Raw genomic sequence first — 21,096 nt, forward strand, 5'->3', positions numbered from 1 at the left:
AGGTTTGTGTAACCCCAAAGCTTACCTTTCTTTTCCCCCCACAGTCAGAAGAACAAAAGGAAAAGTCCAGATTGTTTAATTAATAAGCAAGTAGAAAATTTTTTGAACCTTTAAATCGTTATTGGACCACATTCTCCTGTAGTCAGCTTATTCCTGGCAGTATAATAGTTTTTATAAGTTCATATATGGAAGTACTGATTCAGTAAAAGAGCTTGGCCATTTGAATATTTTGATTTCAAATATAAATTTGACAATGTAGGTATCATGCCCAAGGAAGTGGCTTAAAAAGGTAAATCCAAGGAAAGAATCCCTAAACAATGATTTCTAAGGTTTTAGTAGAAAGTGCTGAAAAGTTGTGTTCATTTAATTATATCAAAAAGGAATGGGACAGAGGGAATGGAAGATGAATCCAAATTCTGGAGAGTTGAATAAATATAATTTTCTTTATGATTCTAACTGATTTTTCTCCTAAGTGCCTAATGGACAATGCATGGCAAAGTAGATGCCTATCATTATAACAACATTAAAATATTAAATATTATTGAATATTAAGATGTTGAGTGATAGTTGATATAGTTTTAAATAATATAGACTAAAACTTCTTCAGTTTAAGCATGGCGCATTGCCCATCTGTACAATATTGTGAGGCCTTCCTAGAAATGGATGTCATTTATTGTTTTGCCTCAGGTGCTGGCTCTGTTGAGACAGAGTTGTGAGAGAGAAACCTTCTGGATTTGGAATGTTAACTCCTTTGGGGAATCTCAGAGTTACCATCCTGGGTGTCAGTATCTGCAGTGAGAAGTCATAGGAGTTAGTCTTGGTAATGCAGAAGACAGTAGGGGGAAACACCAAGAGTAGGAGTAAAGGCCTTAATGCAAGGCATCTGTAGAAGCTGATGGTAGAGTGCAACCCCTGGGGCCACCTGGTGTCTGGAGTTTCTTCATGCAAATGCTTAGAGGAAGTTGTGTGCCTGGAACAACATAGACATTCAATTAAAAAATACATTATGTGTCAATTACAAAATCTATCAAACAAAATACAAATCTGGAGCTCTCTGTGTTTCCCTTGATAACTCATTGAATCCTCTTACTACCATGATCCTCATTTTCCAAAGGACAGATTAAGATGCACAGAGGTTAAGCAATTTGCCCAAGCTCCTACAAATAGTAAGTTATATGGCTGGATTTTATTCCAGAAAGCCTAACACCCAAATCTGTTAGATTTGCTCTTAATGTCTCCCAGAACTGCTTCTCAATAAATATTTGTGGATTATTGAATTGAGTATCTAATGCTGTGACTTTTTATGGTAGAATACTGTGTTTGCCTATGCAAGGGGTTTGGGAAGCAAAGCTGTTGAAAGCTTTTCTGGCATCTCTTTTATTGTCTATAATATTGGTGGAATGACCACATCTGCTCTTAAAAATAGCAGTGCCCCAAATCTACCCTCTCCTGCATATTCTCTTATTTTTTTTAATAGGACTTGTCCCCATCTAAATTGCTTTTATTTGTTGTTTTGTGTGCCACTACCACTGGAGTGTAGGCTCCATAATAGCAAGGACTTTGCTACTGTACAGTCCCCAGCATAGGACGTGGTTGGGCACAAAGTAGGTGGTCAAATGTAAATATGAATTTGTTTAATTAATGAAGAGAATTAATACCAATGCAGTTCACTGGTGCTTCAGCTTGGGCATCTAAAACCCTTGAGCCTTTCAAAGGGATTGCCGATCCGTGCTACACTTGCCTCACTGGGGCATCAGTGGTTTAGGGAGTTACAATGCCCAGGCTGAACTCTTCTAGTTTTTAATGACGTATGGAGAATTCTTTTGCTTGAAGTTAATGAGAAAGGCCTCTTACTTCCTTACAAAATATGCTGCAGGCTTTCCAGAATCCTGTGTGCTCTTGAAAATCTCCTCTACTCCTTTCAAATCTGAATTTGATAGGTTTCTGCCATGCATAAGGAGCTGGTGCCTGTATTCAGTTTTTATTGCCCATATACCTTATTGTAGGTACTTGTTTTGGGGGAAAAAACCTTATATGTCCAGGTAGGCTACAGAGTCAGAGGCTTGTCCAAAGTGTTATTTGTGGTAGGTGAGTGACATTGCATCAGCATGTTTTTCTTTTTTATTGGCCTTTGGTCATCAGGCTTTTATGATTTGTTGAATCATAAAATACATGTAACCTGTAAACCTGCTTTACTCAGTTTGTTTGAGTTTATTTGGATGCATTTGCTCATAATGATTAAGAGTGTGGCCCCCAACTCCAAAAGACTTGAGTTCAAATTGTGGTTCTGTCACATTCTCTCAACCACTGTATCAATTAAGACTGGAATTTGTTGGCATATAGTGGCTTTGACAGTTTCATTTTTTGCTCAGGCAAGTAAGTCCAGAAGTCATTAGGGCCCCAAGAAACTTCTGCCCACTATGTGTAGACTTTAAGCTCATGGTCCAATATTGGTACCAGAGCTTCTGCCATCACTTCTGCATTCCAGATAGCTGGATGGAGAAAGGGCAGAAGAAGAGTATGCTGCTTTCCTGGAAGACTTCTAAGACTTACTGATTACATCTCATGTACTAGAATTTGATCATACTGCCATACCTAGCTGCAAAGGAAACTGAGGAATATAATTTTTTAACTAAGAAACAGACTTGTCTGCGACTACACTTGGCCATTTCTTCATATACCGATCTCTTTCTGGGTCTACTTCTCTTGGGATTATTAGCAGGGTTGTTATTCTCCTCTGCTTTGCATAGCTTTTGTTTTTTGTATAGTTTCATTTTATTCATACTCATGGCTTTGTACATTTAGATTGCCATGATTCTTCATGGTTATGAAGTTATTTAATAGCTTTGCTTTTTGTATTCCATCAGTTTTATTTTGCACTATGGACTGCTTCATCTTTTCAGTATTTTTCAACTCAATTCGGGAGAAAGAGAATATGATTAGGCTAACCTGGCTGTTCATATTAGGTCATACCATCATTGTTGGTCAGCTGCTAAGGCTAAACTGCCTGCTAGTTCAATCAGCTGTGGAATCTTGCTGATGGGCTTTTGTATCTAAAAGGATGGGGAGGCAAAACAGACTCTATCATGTGACCATGCTAAGTCCCTGACACATAGAAATTCCTTTGGCAGGGAGTTAGAGATAAGTCTTAAAATGAGGATGTTTTGTATATTGATGTGAATGCATTTTAAGTAGTGTGTAGATTGTCAGTAGTTATAAATAATTGATATTGAATTGAGAAGCAGTTATTTGCAAAGATTAGGAAGGTGTTTAGGGCATGTATTAGCAGCCCATCAGATGCATGCATATTATGGGATGTTTCTTGCTTTCACTTTTATCTGGCATCCCCTTTTCTTCTGTGTTCCTTGGAACTTGATTAATTCTCAATCTTTTAAGACTCAAAATTCAGGAGATGCTTCAGAGGCTTTCCTGACATGGCTATAAGAATGACTTCAGTGCCTCTACTCTGTTTCCCTAAAGCCCTTTGTGCATACCCCTTATTGTGCTGAACACATTTACATTGTGCTCGTCTGGCACAGGTATGTTTAATTACTGCTTTCTCCTGAGCTGGAGGATCACTTACTTCAGGGTTTGGTCTTCTTTATCTTTGAATACTTAACACTTACCTAGAAGTGCTTGCCACATTAAAGATGCTCTGGGACAGGTACAGTGGCTCATTCCTGCAATCCCAGCACTTTGGGAGGCCAAGGTGAGAAGACCACTGAAGCCCAGGAATTTGAGTCTAGCCTTGGCAAAATAGTGAGAATTCATCTCTACAGAAAAATAAATAAATAAACAAAATTAGCTGGGTGTGGTGAAGTGCACCTGTAGTCCTAGCTATTTGGGAGACTGAGGTGGGAGGCTTGCTTGAGTCTGGGAGGTCCAGGCAGCAGTGAGCCAAGATTGTGCCACTGCACTCCAGCCTGGGTGACAGAGTGAGACCCTGTCTCATTTTTGTTTTTTAAACCTTGCAAATTTTTTGTGTTTTCTTTTCTTTCTTTGGATCAAGTTTTTAAATTCCCAGTGCTTGGTCAAAAGTGAAGGAATAAATTCTCCAAGATAAGTGATACTCTGGTAAATTACAAGGGGATTTGTTTCTCTCTTTCCATACTTTTTAATCAGAATTTTTCAGAATGAGAACTATTCTTACCTTCAGCATTTCAGCCAAATTCTGCTTTTATCTGGATATTACATGTGATCTTTAGTGGTTTTGTAGAAGATGGGCTAACATTTTACAAGGTGAAATTGGTAACTTTTGATATGATCATTTATGCTTTCATTTGGTTATTTTTGCTAGATGACTTTTCAAATCTTAGGTTATTTCTGTTAGATGGCCTTTCAAATCTTTGTGGCTGAATTTCACAAAGAGATCATGTGCTGATGAGGATGATTGTCATTTTTTAATAGGGAAGGGAATGATTCCTTTTGGAATTACTGATTGAACTATTACATGGTTCTTCATCCATGGACATTTGTAGATTGCTTGGGAAGTATAGATGCTCTTGGGATGCTGTTGGCACTGTTATCACTGAAAACATTTTTAGAAAATATTGAGAGGCCAATTTTATTAAGTTTGCTTTAGATTGCAAATGTTTCTCTTTGGGTGGATTATCATCATCCTTTTTCCTAATTTGAAGAAGCTATAACATATATGTTGAGGAGCAAAATACTCTACATTTTGTAAATAAATCCTCATTTTATTTTGTACTTAGGTTTTTTTTTTTTTTTTTTTTTTTTGTGACTCAGTCTTGCTCTGTTGCCAGGCCGGAGTGCAGTGGCACGATCTCGGCTCCCTGCAACCTCCACCTCCCAGGTTCAAGAGATTCTCCTGCCTCAGCCTCCCGAGTAGCTAGGACTATAGGCACGTGCCGCCACACCCAGATAATTTTTTATTTTTAGTAGAGACGGGGTTTCACCATATTGGCTAGGATGATCTCTATCTCTTGACCTCATGATTCGTCCACATCGGCCTCCCAAAGTGGTGGGATTACAGGTGTGAGCCACCGTGCCCGGCTCATAATTAGGTTTTTTTTTTTTTTTTTTTTAACTTTTTTCTTTTTCCCATTTGGGGAAACTAAAGGAGTTGTTAAATAATGCACTGTTAATGTTTTCAGTGACAATACTAACAGAAGGAGATGCCAGTTCTGAAGTAGGTGGCATTCCCAAGGGTTTCTTTCTGATCTGGAGGAGTGACTAAAGCATAATTGTCAGACGACCTTTACTCAGAGAAGATTCCCCCCACGTGGCACAGTGTTGCCCCCATGTACTTTGGAACAGGTCGTCACTCTCTGTATCCCCCATTTACTACATCTTTGCTTTCAGCCCATTTATCTGCTATTGAGAGGAAATGCTGGATCTTTGTTAATCTTATTTGGAAATAGATGATCGAAGCCAGGGCCTCATTCGAAGGGGCTTTACTGCTTCCCTATACCCTTTCTTGTTTTACCAGTTTTAACATAAGACTTACAGGACTCTGAAGAATTGGCTTGACTGTTTTAACTTTGTTATTTTCATCAAGCAGAATTATAGAGAAGATAATAGAACTGTCATCTTGTTTTGTATCAGGATGAGGGATTGCACAGGATCCGAAAATTAGAGCTGTCAATTATATTAAGTATAAAAAATAGCTCTTTGAAAGAAAATTGTGTTTTTAACCCTCTGATGGAACTCAGATTATACCTTGATATCATTTTTTTGGGACTGTATAGTAAATAATACTTATTTTCTGCCATCTTGTTGAAGTTTTGTTTTCTCCTTTATTTTCATGCTTACCTTTGAAATTTCTTAGGGAAAACAACACTAAACTGTAAGTAATCACATTAATTTCAAATTTAGTGTTCTTTTTTTTTTCTGTCATAGGTATTCTTTTTCTATAGACCTCTCTCAAACAGATTTTAACTAATCTGTCTTGTTTTTGACATCTTTTTTGCTCATTTATTAGATGAGGCAGCAAAGATGAGATTTGTTGTTGAAATAATATTCTTGAGTTCTTTCTCAGGCAAGTCTAGATGTAGATTTGTGAATACCGCTGTAGAGGCTACTGGGTTAGAATTTATCTGCCATAGAAACTCATTCATTCATTCATTAATTCATTTGAGATGGAATCTTGCTCTGTTGCCCAGGTTGGAGTGGAGTGGTGGGATCTCTGCTTACTGCAACCTCTGCCTCCCAGGTTCACGTGATTCTCCTGCCTCAGCCTCCTGAGTAGCTGGGATTACAGGCACCTGCCACTCCACCCAGCTAATTTTTCTATTTTTAGTAGAGATGGGGGTCTTGAACTCCTGACCTCAAGTGATCCACTCATCTCAGCAAGTGCTGGGATTATAGGTGTGAGCCACCGCACCTGGCTGAAACTCATTCTTTTATTGGGAATAATTAATTACTTATCCTTCATTCCAAGGTATGCCTATGTCTCACGAGTTTATAGTTAAAATAGTTTCTTGCAAACTATTTTATACATCATCTATACAGGGAAATAGTATAATTATTTAAAATTTATTACTAGTTCATATACTGTGATCAAAGGAAGTTTGGTTATGCTTTTAAATATCTCTGTGTATCCAACTCCTAGTAATTAGAGGGAAGAGGCCATTGTTGAGAATGTTATTGTTAGAATGAATTTGGAGCTGGGGCAATAGACATGCCACCTGGTCTGAGGTCGGATGTTCAAGGATAAGGCAGTATTTGTAAGGATTAGAGGTTAGAGAGAATGAGGTAATATGGTTAGTCAGAAAAGAAGTTACACAAAATAAATTGAGGGTTTTCAGGGTAATAATTTTAGCAAATCCAACAACAATACTTGTACATTTTGGGACTATGAGAAGGAAGGAGTGGAAAGTAGGTTTTTAGTAACTAAAGAGTAAACATTTCTCCCTCTTTAAAATATAAAGCTCACAAAAAGAGTTATTCTCTCATGATAGATGCTAGAGCCCTTTCACATGGCACTGGGGATACCTACTTTTTAAAAACAAATGTTGCTCTGTATTGGTTAGGATTAGGTTAGGCTGTGAGAGACACATAAAATATTTAAACCAGTTAGAGGGCTGGGTGCAGGTGGCTCATGCCTGTAATCCCAGTATTTTGGGAGGCTGAGGCAGGTGGATCATTTGAGTTCGGGAGTTTGAGACCAGCCTGGGAAACATGGTGAACCCCTGTCTCTGCAAAAAGTTAAAAAATTAGCTGGGCATGGTGGCATGCTTCTGTAATCCCAGCTATTTGGGAGGCTCAGGTGGGAGGATCATTTGAGCCCAGGATGTTGAGGAAAAAGTGAGTCCAGATTGCACCACTGTATTCCAGCGTGGATAACCGAGTGAGACCCTGTCTCAGAAAACAAAAAGTTAGAGGTTTCTTTCTATTTCATGTACAAAGTCTGAAAGGAGGGAATGGCAACTCCACTGTCACCTGCATCTCTGGGTTCTCTTATCTGTATGCTGTAGTTCATGTGTCTACTGTTCTCATTGTGCCCTCACAATCCAAGATTGTCACTGGAGCTACACTGAGTCTCCATTACAGCCTGGAAAAGAAGTAGGAAAGGCAGAAGAGCAAAAAGGAGCCCTTCTTAGAGTCAGTTTCCTTTAAGCATCTTTCAGTTAGATCTCATTTTGGAGAACTTAGTTATAGGACAACACTTAGCTCCAAGAAAAGCTGGCAAATCTTTTATTCCAGGTGGTATAAAGTAAGATAGTTATCTTTCAGTTAGGGAAAATAACTTTTCCAGCTTACTCGAAGAGAGTTGTTCGGTCATTCACTACTATGTTATAATGGTACCACCTGAGGTAATTTCCAAAGGTAGATGGAAAGAAGGGTGTTGGACAAGGTAATGAGCATTCTTAGTCTTGGGCTCTGAGGATGCCAGGGCATGGACCTCATTTGTTTTCAGTAGTGTATTTCATTCAAAATAAACCCCATAGTGTTACAGTCATGATAATAATAACTTAATAATAGTTGTGATCATGATCCCCAGTATGAAATCATCAGCCATTTGTTTTGAACAATAGCACCATTGAATGTTTGGAATTATTTGAAAGTTTATATGGAGTTTAAGTACTTCACTCAATAGATTATCTTTGAGTTTGATTTTCCATTGCTGTAATTTTTATTTTTAATGTCCATGCATATACCTTTGGCTTTTCAATCTTTTCTCTGCCAAATTCCTTTGATCATACGAATTTAGTTTCTAGTGGTTATTATGTGAAGAGGCAGGATGGATCTGATGCCACTTGTTGGTCTTCCTCAACAACTGCATCTTTGGAAGCCTTTTGGCTACCACGGAAAGTCAGGGATGCTGTGTCTCTGTCTCCTTGACACAATGGATAAAACCATGATTGCTGAGATTTATGGCATTATAAGCTTTAGGGAGAAGTTTTAACTTGTCAACAACAAACCATAATAACAGTGTTTGACTGTATAAAGTTAGGGTTATTTTGACTACATACTAATTTAATGTGCTAAAAATATTTCTCCAGCTAAAGAAAGGAAAAGAAACCAATACTCATGTTTGGTATGCATGGTTTTGTGAGTGGGCATGTGTTTTAGGAATCTGAATTTGATTTGGGAGTTAGAAGTTGTAAATTCTAAGTTGAGTACTCCCATTGATATTCTGAGACCAAGGACCTCAGTCTCCTGTCTAAATTTAGTCCATTCATAACTTTCAGCATTTAACTATGAGTGTTTCCCTTTCACAGAGATTTCTTTTCTATCCATTATAAGGATTATAGACATTTATGATCTAGCAAGAATTGAACTGAAAGAGAAGTGCTTAAAAAGCGACTGATAGCAGCCAAAGATGTATTATTAAAATGGGATATTAGAGCAAGATTTGAAAGAAATGAATTTAAACCGTTGTAATAGGTTGCATTCCTCAAATGATGCTCTTATATTAGAGGACAAAGTATCTGCCTCATAGTCCCAAGGTACAGCCACATGCCCCAGACTTTATTATCTCTGTCTTACTTGAGCTAGCCTAGAAAGCAGTAGACGGAAGAAATTCAGCCACTTGCTCATAAGACAGATGTTGGAATATAGCAGATTTTCTTTAAAGAGGGAAACAAGAGTAAGAGAAATGAAGACAGTGCTTTGGTACAAACATTTTGTTGTAATCTCTTATTCTTATTTTAATCTTATAGAGAATGTCTGAATGTATCCAGATCTCATTTGCTGTTTGTAGAATTGGGATTTACACGGTAAGCAATGTATATTTTTGTGGTACCACATGTCATGAAAAATAAGTGAAGACCCTATTGTTGGAAATCATGTGGAGTGATGGCAATTGTCCTCCACTGCTGATGGGGTATAAATTTATACAACCACTTTGGAAGGTCATAAAGCTGAACATGAGCATATCTTGTGACTGAGCAATTCTACTTGTAGGTATATAGCTCAGAGAAACTGTTGTGTAATTACCAGAAGACCTATGTAGGAAAGGTTCCTAGTAGAGATATTCATAAAAGCAAAATGTTAGATGCAATATGAATATCCATCAATAATAGAATGGATTAAGTAATTAGGGAGTTTTAATTTCATGGATTATAATACAGCAACAAAAACATATGAAAAAATGATTGTATGAATTATAGCTCATAATAACACACCATGGATGTATCTCACCAACAATGTTGAATGTAAGAAACAAGTCACAGGAAAATACATGGAGTATAATTTCATTTCTATGAAGTTCAAATACAGCAGAATTAAGCAATACATTGTTTTAGGGTTATAGCTGTTGATAAACTATAAATAAAAGCAAAAATTCAGAGTGTGATTACCTCACAGGTAGTGGCAGTAGTCGTCAACAAGGGGTGACTTTGCCCTCCAGGGGATGTATGGCAATGTTTGGAGACACTTCTGGTTGTCACAACTGACTGTAGTGGTGGTGGTGGCATGCTACTGTCATCTTGTGGGTTGAGGCCAGGGTTGTTGCTAAACATTCAAAATGTGCTGGTTAAGAATTATCTGGCCCAAAATGTCAATAATGTGAGGTTGAGAACTGTTGTAAAGCAGTGGAGGGAAGGAAAAGTACTTTAAAAATCATAGTAGGTCAGGTGCGGTGGCTCACGTCTGTAATCCCAGCACTTTGGGAGGCCAAGCGTGGTGGATCACCAGAGGTCAGGAGTTCAGGACCAGCCTGGCCAACATGGTGAAACCCATCTCTACCAAAAATACAAAAATTAGCTGGGCATGGTGCCGGGCACCTGTAATCCCAGCTACTTGGGAGGCTGAGGCAGGAGAATCTCTTGAACTCTAGGAGGCAAGAGGTTGTGGTGAGCTAAGGTTGTGCCACTGCACTCCAGCCTGAGTGACAAGAGCAAAACTCTGTCTCCAAAAAAAAAAGTTATAGTAATATTCTAGTTTTTAACTTGAATGATGAGTACACAGTGTTTTCTTTATGTTATTCCTTAAACTACGTATTTACTTTATATACTTTTTGTATGTAGATATTTCACAATACAACAAAAAAAATGAGTATGTTAAGATGTTTGGGGTTTTGTGTTTTTTTTTCTTCGCCAGCCTGTGTCAGTTGACCCAAATGCCTTGAATTCATCTCTTAACTTGGGATTTTGGAGATGTATTTATGTAGATGAGCATGAGGAACTTTTCTAATCAGATTAAGTGATAAAATGTCTTGAAATTTCCCCTTCAGAGGCCTAGGGAGGGGATTCAAAGACTGTAGACAGGAAATATAGTGATGTTTACTTTTAAAGACCAAATTATTTTCTAAATAAGGACTTAAAAAGATTTACATGAATTAATTTCGTTTTGTCATCTACTTTGCACAGAAGAACATGTATACGTGTGTACAAAATGCTTAAGGAATTTGTTTAAAATGAATGATGTAAAAATTCTGAGTAAAAGGTAGGAGTACAGCTTGTAAGTTCCTCGAGGGCAGGAACTCTATCTTGAGTTTGTCTTTATAGCCTTTATAGTACCTTGCACAACATCTGGCACTTGGCAAATGCTCAATACTGTACGTCTCATTATATTAAGTTATAGTGAGAATAATTTTCTGTTTTGGCTTTGTTTGAATGCAAGAAAAACCAGATTTTCTTTATTTCTTCTATCACCTTTTGTTTTAGCTGTCTCAGATGAGTATTTGTCCCCAGGTAGACAAATAGGTTACTTGGAAGCTAAACATGTCTTTTAGTTATTTTATGTGAAGTTAATTTCTGAGTCAGTTTTCCCAGATCTTCTGAGAAGCAGTTTCCAAATTGGGATTTGGCATGCAAATTGGGGAATATCTTTGAAGTGGAAAGAGGGAGGAAACCACAAAAGGTAGAGAGAGCCTTTAGACCATGCTGTGAGTCTGACGTTTGTGAAGAAAGAGTGTGAAGGAAGGAGGGTTGGGGAAGAATTTTACACTGCCATGTAGTTCTGAGAAGTCTTGATTGGATGGATGGGTCTTCCCTAAGCAAAGTTGCCTGTTGCTGGAGTTTCACACTGCCCAACAACAGCGTGATTCCAGTACCTCTGCATGCTTGGGAGCTGGCTGGCAGCCCAGCAGAAAGATAGTGTCTGCATGAATGCCCTGATGGACCTGAAGCTGTGGCAGCTGGAGGCTGTCAGTTGTGCTTCTCTAGAAAGGGAGCACTGACTGGCATATTTCCATGGCTGCTGCAGTTAGCCAGCACAACCAAGTATTTCCATCTAGAACTTGGGAATATTGAGACTGCTGATATCAGGAATTGTATGTATTTCTCCATGAATACCTAGCACTTAGTCGGGACCTGAGATCTCACAGGTGTTCAGTCTCTGTCCCTGCTTATTTAATGAAGAAAGGCTGGTCATGAATTCATTCCAAGGCAGATAAAAATTGTCCCTAAAAGGAGAGAGTGTGACAGTCTTAACTGTGTCCCACACAAAATTTATATGTTGAAGCTTTGACTCCTAATGTGATGACGTTTGGGGATGGGGCCTTTGGGAGATAATTAGGTTTAGATAATTAGGTTGTAAGGGTGGGACTCTCCTGATGGGATTAGTGCTCTTAAAAGAAGAGACTCCAGGGCTTGCTTTCTCTCTCTCTCTGTCTACCATATAAGGACATAAGAAGGTGGCCATCTTTAAGCCAGGAAGAGAGCCCTCAACAGAAACTGACCATGCCAGCACCCTGATCTGGGACTTCCAGCCTGCAGACCTGTGAGAAAATAAATTTCTGTTGTTTAAGCCACACAGTCTATGGTATTTTATTTTGGCAGACTAACACAGGGAGAAAAAAAAAGCCTTGTAAATTGCAGATAACACAAACATACTAGAAAAAAAAAACAAAAACAAACTCTTACTAGCTCCTGTTGGAAATAAATGCTGAGTTATGAGTAAAACAAAAAGAAGGAAATCTAAACAGATTATGGTTTAGCTTATGGGATGAGGATGAGCAACAGTGTTAGATTGTCGCGCTTGAATCGTTTTTCTATGTGCTTTTAATGTTATTGCCAAACAGCAGCTAGTTAAACACTTAAAAGTTAAGGAGCAAAAAGCCATATATTTTCATATGAGGAATCCATAAGCTGAAGTGAGCACAACCAAATTGTAACATATATAGGATAGAGACCCTGAAAGCTTCCAAGGTTAAGTGTGTGATATACAGGTGAATCTGTCCTACCATTAAAAGGTTTGATAAAGAGCATTACTCAGAGACAACAAAAGGTATCTGGTGCTTGCTGTCCACCTTTCCCGCTGAGGTTTGAAGTAGGCAGATCTTTCTCCAGACCCTGAAAAGCAGTGATGCTTATTTAAAGGGCCTTACCTTAGGAAGATGTGGCAGGAAACTTAAGGTATAGGTAGAAAAACATAGACATTATCAGTGGTGGAGATATGAAGGCTTCCAAAGCCCAGAACAAATTGAGACAGAGGGAAGCAGGTAAACAAATTAAACAAACAGCATCATCCTTAAAACCAAGTATCTGCTCCAAGGAGATAACTCTATACTTCCTATGAGCATAGCCCAGGAGATAGTGTTATTCTCCTAATGTAACATAGGGATGTATCACAAAGAAGCAATTTAGTTTCTGAAACAAAAGGAGTCCTGTTATGTGGATCTATTTTGGGTCTTAAGCAACATTCATTTGGTTCTGGTCAGGAGGAAGGAGGGGACGTAAATTTAGGCCAAGAGTTTATAGTACAATTGTGGTTCTATGATTTTTTGAAATCCTGGCAACGAAAACAGGCCATGCTTAAGAATGTGATCTTGAAGTGAACCTTCTACAGTTAGGCATGGATGGGCTCTGGGCCAGAGAGACACACAAGCGCATTGCTTTGGAATTCTCTTAGGAATGGCAGGGTAAGCATTTTCCAAAGGTGTTGTGCTGAGACCTCTCTGAGTTGGGAACTATAATGCAACCATCATGGAACCAGAAGCACAATGGGGAACAACTAGCTGGTGCTAACAAGAGGCAGGTTAAGGGAGCAGTGATAATTTTAGCTTTTAGTGACCTTCCTGTAGATTGTGAACCCCTTTGACCAACATTGAACACAGGAGGCCCAGATGAATGAAGTCAGGGTCAGTGAATCTTGCCCTTCTCCAGGAATGGTACTGTTTAAAGCACATTAAAGCCACAGGGGTGATTGTTTGCTTTTCTGTACCCAATAGCTGCATGAACTAAAATGGAAACAAGTGATAGATATTTGAACTAAGTAATACCAGGAGAATATCGTGCATGGTTACAGATTTTGGTCATCAATAAGAGCTTTAAAAACTCTTTAAATTCTTCTTTGGCCTTTGCAGAAATTATTAAATGCTGTTTTACTAGCAGAGAAAGAGTTAATCCTTCAAAACAATAACAGTAAAAATGGCATTCAGTTTCACCTTGAGATGAAGAGTCACTCGCTTGTGGGTGGAAATCATCCTTTTAACTAGTTATAAGATTTGCTTGTACCTACTCATTATTCAATTTCCATGATTTCTTTTTTGCTGGGGGAGGGAGGCAGGGAGAGCTACCTTTGTGATTACAATACAAAGGCAAAACAATGTATGTTATTAGTATTACTACTGACAATATTAGTAACAATATTATTAATAAGATTGTATATTTTCATTTAGCTCTTTAGGTCTGGACAAATCCTACCATAATTCAGTTGGGTTATTACAATATACAACACTACATGTAAGGACTCTGTATTAGTTTCCCATGGATGCTGTAACAAATTATCACAAACTTTGTGGCTTAAAACAGCATAGATTCTCTTATAATTCTGGAGGTCAGAAGTCTGAAGTGGGTTTCACTGGTCTAAAATCAAGGTGTTGGCAGAGCTGTGTTCTTTCTGGATGTTCCGGGGAAAAATCCATATTTTGCCCCTTTGAGCTTCTAGCAGCTGTCTGTACTCCTCAGTCATGGCCCCTTCTGGCAATGGCATACTTCTAACTTTTTTTTTTTTTTGAGACGGAGTTTCGCTCTTGTTACCCAGACTGGAGTGCAATGGTGCGATCTCAGCTCACCGCAACCTCTGCCTCCTGGGTTCAGGCAATTCTCCTGCCTCAGCCTCCTGAGTAGCTGGGATTACAGGCACGCACCACCATGCCCAGGTAATTTTTGTATTTTCAGTAGAGATGGGGTTTCACCATGTTGACCAGGATGGTCTCAATCTCTGGACCTCGTGATCCACCCGCCTCGGCCTCCCAAAGTGCTGGGATTACAGGCGTGAGCCACCACGCCCGGCATACTTCTAACTTTTGCTTCCGTTATTACATCTCCTCTGTGACTCTGACACTCATGTCTCCCTCTTTAATTTTTTTTTTTTTTTAAATATGGAACACTTCATGAAATTGTGTGTCATCCTTGTGCAGGGGCCATGCTAATCTTCTCTGTATCGTTCCATTGTTAGTATATGTGCTGCCGAAGTGAGCACTTTTTAAATTTTTTTTATTTAAAAAAATAATGTCTCCCTCTTTATAAGGATGCTTGTGATTAAGCTGGGCCTACATGAATAATCCAGAATAATCTCCCCATCTCATGATCCTTAATTATATCTAAAACTCCTTTTGCCATGTCAGGTAACATATTCGTAAGTTCAGGGATTAGGAAATGAACAGGTTGGGGTTGTGATGGTAATTGACTCTATGGGGGACATTATTCTGCCTGCCATAAACACCAAAGAGGAGCGTATACAGGACTTAGTACAATCTGTCCTCTCCTAGAGAAAAAAGAAAGCCAGCATAGCCTAGTCCTAATGCTGGGTATAGGATGTTGCCATCATATATAACACCAAGGTTAAAAATTCGTCAGATAGGTTGGGATTTTTGCACATGGGCTCTGCAAATACTGGTTCAAGCAACAGATTAAAGAACAGATTTAATATATGACCATTTGGAGAGGGGTGGTATTAACTGTACCTTTTATTATTATGCCCCTTGGAGATTCCAGCATACACATTTATTGTCAACTGTGTGAGATGCTGAGATGTCTGCAGTCATTATAAAGGAATGGGCCGGGCGCCGTGGCTCACGCCTGTAATCCCAGCACTTTGGGAGGCCAAAGCGGGTGGATCACAAGGTCAAGAGATCGAGACCATCCTGGTCAACGTAGTGAAACCCCGTCTCTACTAAAAATACAAAAAATTAGCTGGGCATGGTGGCGCATGCCTGTAATCCCAGCTACTCACAAGGCTGAGGCAGGAGAATTGCCTGAACCCAGGAGGCAGAGGTTGCAGTGAGCCGAGATTGCGCCATTGCACTCCAGCCTGGGTAACGAGTGAAACTCCATCTCAATTAAAAATAAATAAATAAATGAAAACCTCTAAAACAAAGTGAGCCACACCTTAATTAAATACATTCTGCATAATCATACTTTTAATGATTTGAGTGGAAATGAATTAAGATGTTGGCTTGGCTGTTTTTATAAAGACCAAGGTAATAGTAGCTTAAGCAGAATAAGTTTCTCATATAAAAATCCAAGGCATGATGGTGTGTGCCGGTAGTCTCAGCTACTCAGGAGGCTGAGCCCAGGAGTTCAAGTCCAGCCTGGGTAACATAGCAAGACCCTGTCTCTAAAAATAATAATAAAATAATATTAAATTTTAAATTTAAGCCATCAGTCAGTTTGGAATCTAGCTCCTCACTTCATGAGTTTGTTAGTGGCTCAGCTCCTTCTAGCTTGTCATTCTTCCATTGCTTCCGTGGTTCTGCTCATGTGCAGGCTGCAGGTGGTTCTCCACTCCTGTGTGTTTGTTTATTCTGTGGGAAAGAGAAAGTGGAGGCCAAGTAGTTCCCTTCTATGACCATGATCTGGAAATTACAGGCATTACTTCCCCTCACATCCCAATTGCCAGAACTTAAGTCATGTGGTGATACATGAATACCAAAGAAGCTTGGAAAGGTGAACTCTAGGAAGCATCCAAGACTCTGTGGGTTCTACTCGTGATGGGACATAGAGAATGGATATTGGGGACAATTAGTCATCTGTTCCACAAGGAAGTGAGCTAAGGCAGTTTGAGCTGAGATTCAGCCAACAGACGGTTTGGCGTACCCCAAAGACCGTGTGTAGGCAGAGAGTAAGTGTTGCCTGTAGCCATTGTCAGGCACACACTGAATGAGCACATAATGTGGCAGCAAGACTGGTTTTGTGTTGTGTGGCAAATCCAGCTTCTGGTTGGATTACTAATTGGGACTCTATGGACCAAGATTGAATCTAGTGTTTTCTTTATATCAATATCGTATGTGTATTTTTGCCCACAGACACATGATCACACATGGTTAGAGTTGTTCCCGACAGCTTTATTTTTGGGGGATATAAGTGAGGGGTTATATGCTTTATAACCTAGGAAATAAGAGTTTATAAATGTTTTCTTTCTTACCTTTAGTAAGCAAAATAATGTTCTCAAGTAAAGTAAAATATCAGGCTAGCATGCTAACTTTCTGGCAGGGGAATTTAAAATTCTAGGTTTAGCGAACCTATTGAGAGTCACAAATATCCCTCCTAATTTCTGTTTATATAGTTCCACTGTGAAATATGTAAGATTGATAGGACCACTCTTTTTCTTTATCATGTTTTGAAATTGAAATCCAGGCAAGAACAAGATAAAATTGTTTGGTTTAGGTGTTTTATTCTGGGGAATGCAGAACGTATCCCTTTTTCTCAAGATCAGGACTTCTCTGCCGCATGCCTTTGTGACTCCAGCACAGGTCCTCTTGGGTGGCCCTTCCAGCTGGGTTTGACCCAGCATGAGCTCACTCTCTTTCTGCCCCTAAACCTGCTCATGCCCTGGGCTCCTTTTTCTCAGTGACTGGCACCACAGCCCATTCAGCTGCCAAGCCAGGAACTAGACTCGGTCTGCAGCACCCCCCTGCCTCACCATCCTAGCAGTCCCCAAGTTTGATCTCTCCTAGCCTAGTTGCCTCGCCTTTCTGCCATTACCTGGATTCTGATGCCAGCGTTCCTTGCTGAGAAAGAGCTAACAGCCTCCTTTGAACTGTAGAGCATTTCATCAGCCGAAGTGCATCTATCGCACAGTCTTAGAAATCCTGGTTATTTTTCTCTAATTCACATCTCAACGTAAGTGCGGTGAGGACAGTGACAATGTTAGTCTGTTTCTCTGTTCCCCTCCCCCAGCATCTGGTGGCTCTTCACCATCATCATGGTCAAGAATACCACTGATATTTACCGAGCACATACGAAGTGTTAAGTGGTGTCTGTGCTAAGGCTTTTATAGACAAATTCATTGAACTAGGTATAATCTTTTGAAGAAGGTACTGTAATATTATTATCCTCATTTTACAGAGAGGAGACTGGGACATGGCATGGTTAGGTGTCTTTTTCAACCTGGTAGAGAGAGGATTTAGAGGCAGAATTTGATACATTCTGGACGTTCTGGGGAGGAATCCATTTTTTGTCCCTTTGATCTTCTAACACCTGTCTGTACTCTTCGGTCATGGCCTCTTCTGGCAATGGCATACCTCTAGGTTTTGCTTCCATTATCACATCTCCTCTGTGACTCTGACACTCATGTCTCCCTCTTTATAAGGATGCTTGTGATTAAGTTGGGCCTACATGAATAATCCAGAATAATCTCCCCATCTCATGATCCTTAATTATATCTGCAAAGTTCCTTTTGCCATGTAAGGTAACATATTCTTTTTTTTGTTATAAAAAATATATAACTTTTTTTAACACACTCTACTGTTATCTAGATAGTAGGTATTCAATATGAATTTATTGAATTCAATCTGGAATAATTTCTCAACTTTTTTTTTGTCTTTTATTCCTTGACATTTTGAAGAGGCCCTCCCCGTTATTTTGTAGAATTTCTTTCAGTTTAGATTTGTCTAATTGTTTCTCCATAAGGTTCAGATTAAGCATTTTGGACAGGAATATTCCATAGACGACACTGTATCCTTCTCAGTAGGAGCACAGGATGCCAGTTTATCCCATCACTGGGGCTGATTTTTTAAGTTATAATTAACCTAAGTTTCAGAGGCTAGTAATTTCTGATTTTACTCCAAATTCATGGACTGTATCCTATTTAGGAGCTCCTATGTCTCTTATTTGTTCACTACACAATCTGTTTTTTATTGTCTTTGTAGCATATTTAGAGGTTGGATATGGGACTATGTAAGTTTAGTATGGTTTTAAAATGTTTTTATAATAATAATATTTTTGATCAAAATGGAACTTTAGAGAGATTTATCCTCTCATTTGGATTAGAGTGTTAATTCTATACTAGGTAGTTCTTTCCGCTAGACTGTTGCACTTGTGAAGGCAGATTTAGGAGTTCCATTTTCATGTGGTCCAGCCAGCTTTCTTCTGTGCCACTTTCAAGGTCTCCTTACTCTGCTAGCTGCCTTCATTTTCAGGGGTTAATGGTATGAAATAGTGGCTACAATTGCAAGCATATTACCACAAATGGAAAGTAAGTTCTAATTATGTATGCTTTATAAACTTCATATAGAAACAACAGTTCTAACCTCTGGACTGTAAATGTCCTAATAATTTAAAGAGGTACCACAGAAGAGGGAGTGAGAAATTGGCTAGCTACATGAGCCAGTTTTACAAAAGGCCATTGTGAAGTTTCTTTTGGTAATTACAAATTGTAGCTATGTGTTTAGGTGGAGAGGCTTTTTTCTTGATAAGAAACATTTGGTGTTAGTTAAGGTAGGAACTTAAAATACTTTTAACTTTGCAACTTAAATGACATGGTGGCCCTTGATTTTTACCAAGAGTATATCTGACTGATGGAAATTTCCACCCTAGGAATTGTACATTTTTTGTGTGTATACTTTCTTTTCATGGATAGTGGACTTTGTTTTCTTGACAAATGTTTAGTGTTTTATCCTCAGGACTAGTACTTTTTTCTTAATAGGAAGAATAATTTGTTTTTGTCAATGATTAAAAATTATCCTAGAATGCAGTCACTGCCAAGGATGTAGTTTACTCATATCCATGGTTTGGGAACAAAATTATGTTTTTAACTTTAAGGCTGGGAATGGTGGCTCATGCCTGTAATCTCAGAACGCTTAAAGCCAGGAATTTGAGACCAGCCTGGTCAACAAAGCAAAACCTGGTCTTCAAAAACATAAACATAAAAAAAAGCCAGGGGTGGTGGCACACACCTATAGTCCTAGCTAATCAGGAAGCTGAGGAAGAAGGATCTCTTGAGTCCAGGAGTCTGAGGCTGCAGCAAATTATGATTACATCACTGCATTCCAGCCAGAGCAATAGAAAAAGGCCCTGCATCTTTAAAAAATAAATAATAAATAAATGTTAAGCACAGCCAACAGATTAATATTACATATGCAGAGGAGAATCTGCTTGACCCTGGTGATGGTTTGGTCTTTGCTTTGTAGAACTTAAATTTATTTAAACAGTGACTTAATATATTACATAAGGTGAATCTGAATGAAAGGCTTTATGCTTATTGTATAGTGTGGAGAACCAGTCTGCATCCTCTCTATTCTTTTGGGTTTAGCTAAAGTTCTGGCATGTAGTAAGCACTTAATAGCTCTCTGTTGACTAAGTTGGTATATTAGAATTCTCCTGAGAGAATCAAAAGGATATATATACATGGTCAGTAGATTCCATGTCCATGGATTCAACCAGCCACCATTGAATGCAAAACAAATCTGCATTCATACCTGACACGTATAGACATTTTTCCTTGTCATTCCCTTAACAATGTTTCCTAAATGGTATAACTATTAACATAGCATTTACATTGGATCAGGTACTTGAAGTTATCTAGAGATGATTTAAAGTACGTAGGAGGATATGCATAGGTTATATGCAAATACAGTACCACTTTCTATCTGAATTTGAGCATCTGTAGATTTTGTTATCTGAAGGAGGTCCTGGGACCAATTCCCCATGGATACTAAAAGACAACTGTATAACTCTTTAGATATATAAGAGGGGATTTATTAGGGGAATTAGCTTATGTGATTATATAAGCTGAGAAGTTCTGCAACAGGCCATCTGCAAGCTGGATACTGTGGGATACTGGTAGTGTGGCTTAGTCCAAGTCCCCCAGGCCTCAGAACCAGGAAAGCCAATGTTGTAACTCTCAGTTGAAGGTGGAAGGCTGGGCCTCCCTGGGTGGCCCAGCCTTCCACCTTCAACTGAGAGTTACAACATTGGCTTTCCTTTTCTTTGAGTTCAACGGCCTGGGACCCTGGAGAGTTACAACATTGGCTTTCCTTTTCTTTGAGTTCAACGGCCTGGGACCCTGGAGTTCTGTTGTCCAAGGCAGGGACAAGTATATTCCAGATCCTGGAGATGGAATGACACAGTCACCTTTTTTCCTGTTTTCATACTCTCTACATCACTGTTTACCAGATTGGATGGTACCTGCCCACGTTGAGGGTGGATCTTCCCCACCTAGTTCACTCAGACTCACATGCCAGTCTCCTCTGGAAACACCCTCCCAGACACATCCCACAACAATGCCTTACATGTTTCTAGATATTCCTTAATCCAGTCTAGTTCGCACTTCAAACTAAGTATTACAGTGGGAATACAGTTCTTTGGAGTAGAGAGAACAGCAGGCCACAGTAGGCTTAGGCAGGTGGCTGGGCAACCAACACAGACCTAACAGATTGTGTGCTTCCTTTAGAAGGGCCGTGAGGGCATGGGCTTTCTTGTTTTGTTCACTGCTGTATCTCCAGTGCCTAGATAGTGTCTG

The 21,096-nt window shown here is 39.2% G+C and overlaps 1 protein-coding gene and 1 non-coding gene across 15 annotated transcripts in view; one reads left to right on the top strand and one right to left on the bottom strand.

The window, feature by feature from the left end:
* The window catches only part of ARL15 (ARF like GTPase 15), a 436,720-nt gene that overhangs the window by 20,487 nt on the left and 395,137 nt on the right, over positions 1 to 21,096 (top strand). For 4 of the 14 annotated variants that reach the window (XM_078365506.1, XM_017969921.4, XM_035291576.3 and 1 more), the window contains 2 exons: positions 5,789 to 5,806; positions 9,126 to 9,182. The exons of 5 other annotated variants lie outside the window; for them this stretch is intronic. In XM_078365506.1, coding sequence (XP_078221632.1) covers positions 9,129 to 9,182 — 54 coding nt within the window. In that variant the 5' untranslated portion in view covers positions 5,789 to 5,806; positions 9,126 to 9,128. Of the gene's footprint in view, positions 1 to 5,788; positions 5,807 to 8,850; positions 9,183 to 12,032; positions 20,495 to 21,096 lie in introns of those variants that run through there. 5 more of the 14 variants (XR_013532311.1, XR_013532310.1, XR_013532309.1 and 2 more) reach the window with 3 other exon arrangements.
* Positions 14,729 to 14,835, bottom strand: LOC118151787 (U6 spliceosomal RNA). Its single transcript, XR_004740196.2, has one exon. It is a non-coding gene; the product is annotated as a U6 spliceosomal RNA (small nuclear RNA).

This window comes from Callithrix jacchus, chromosome 2, assembly GCF_049354715.1.
Source record: "Callithrix jacchus isolate 240 chromosome 2, calJac240_pri, whole genome shotgun sequence".
NCBI classification, from domain to species: domain Eukaryota; kingdom Metazoa; phylum Chordata; class Mammalia; order Primates; family Cebidae; genus Callithrix; species Callithrix jacchus.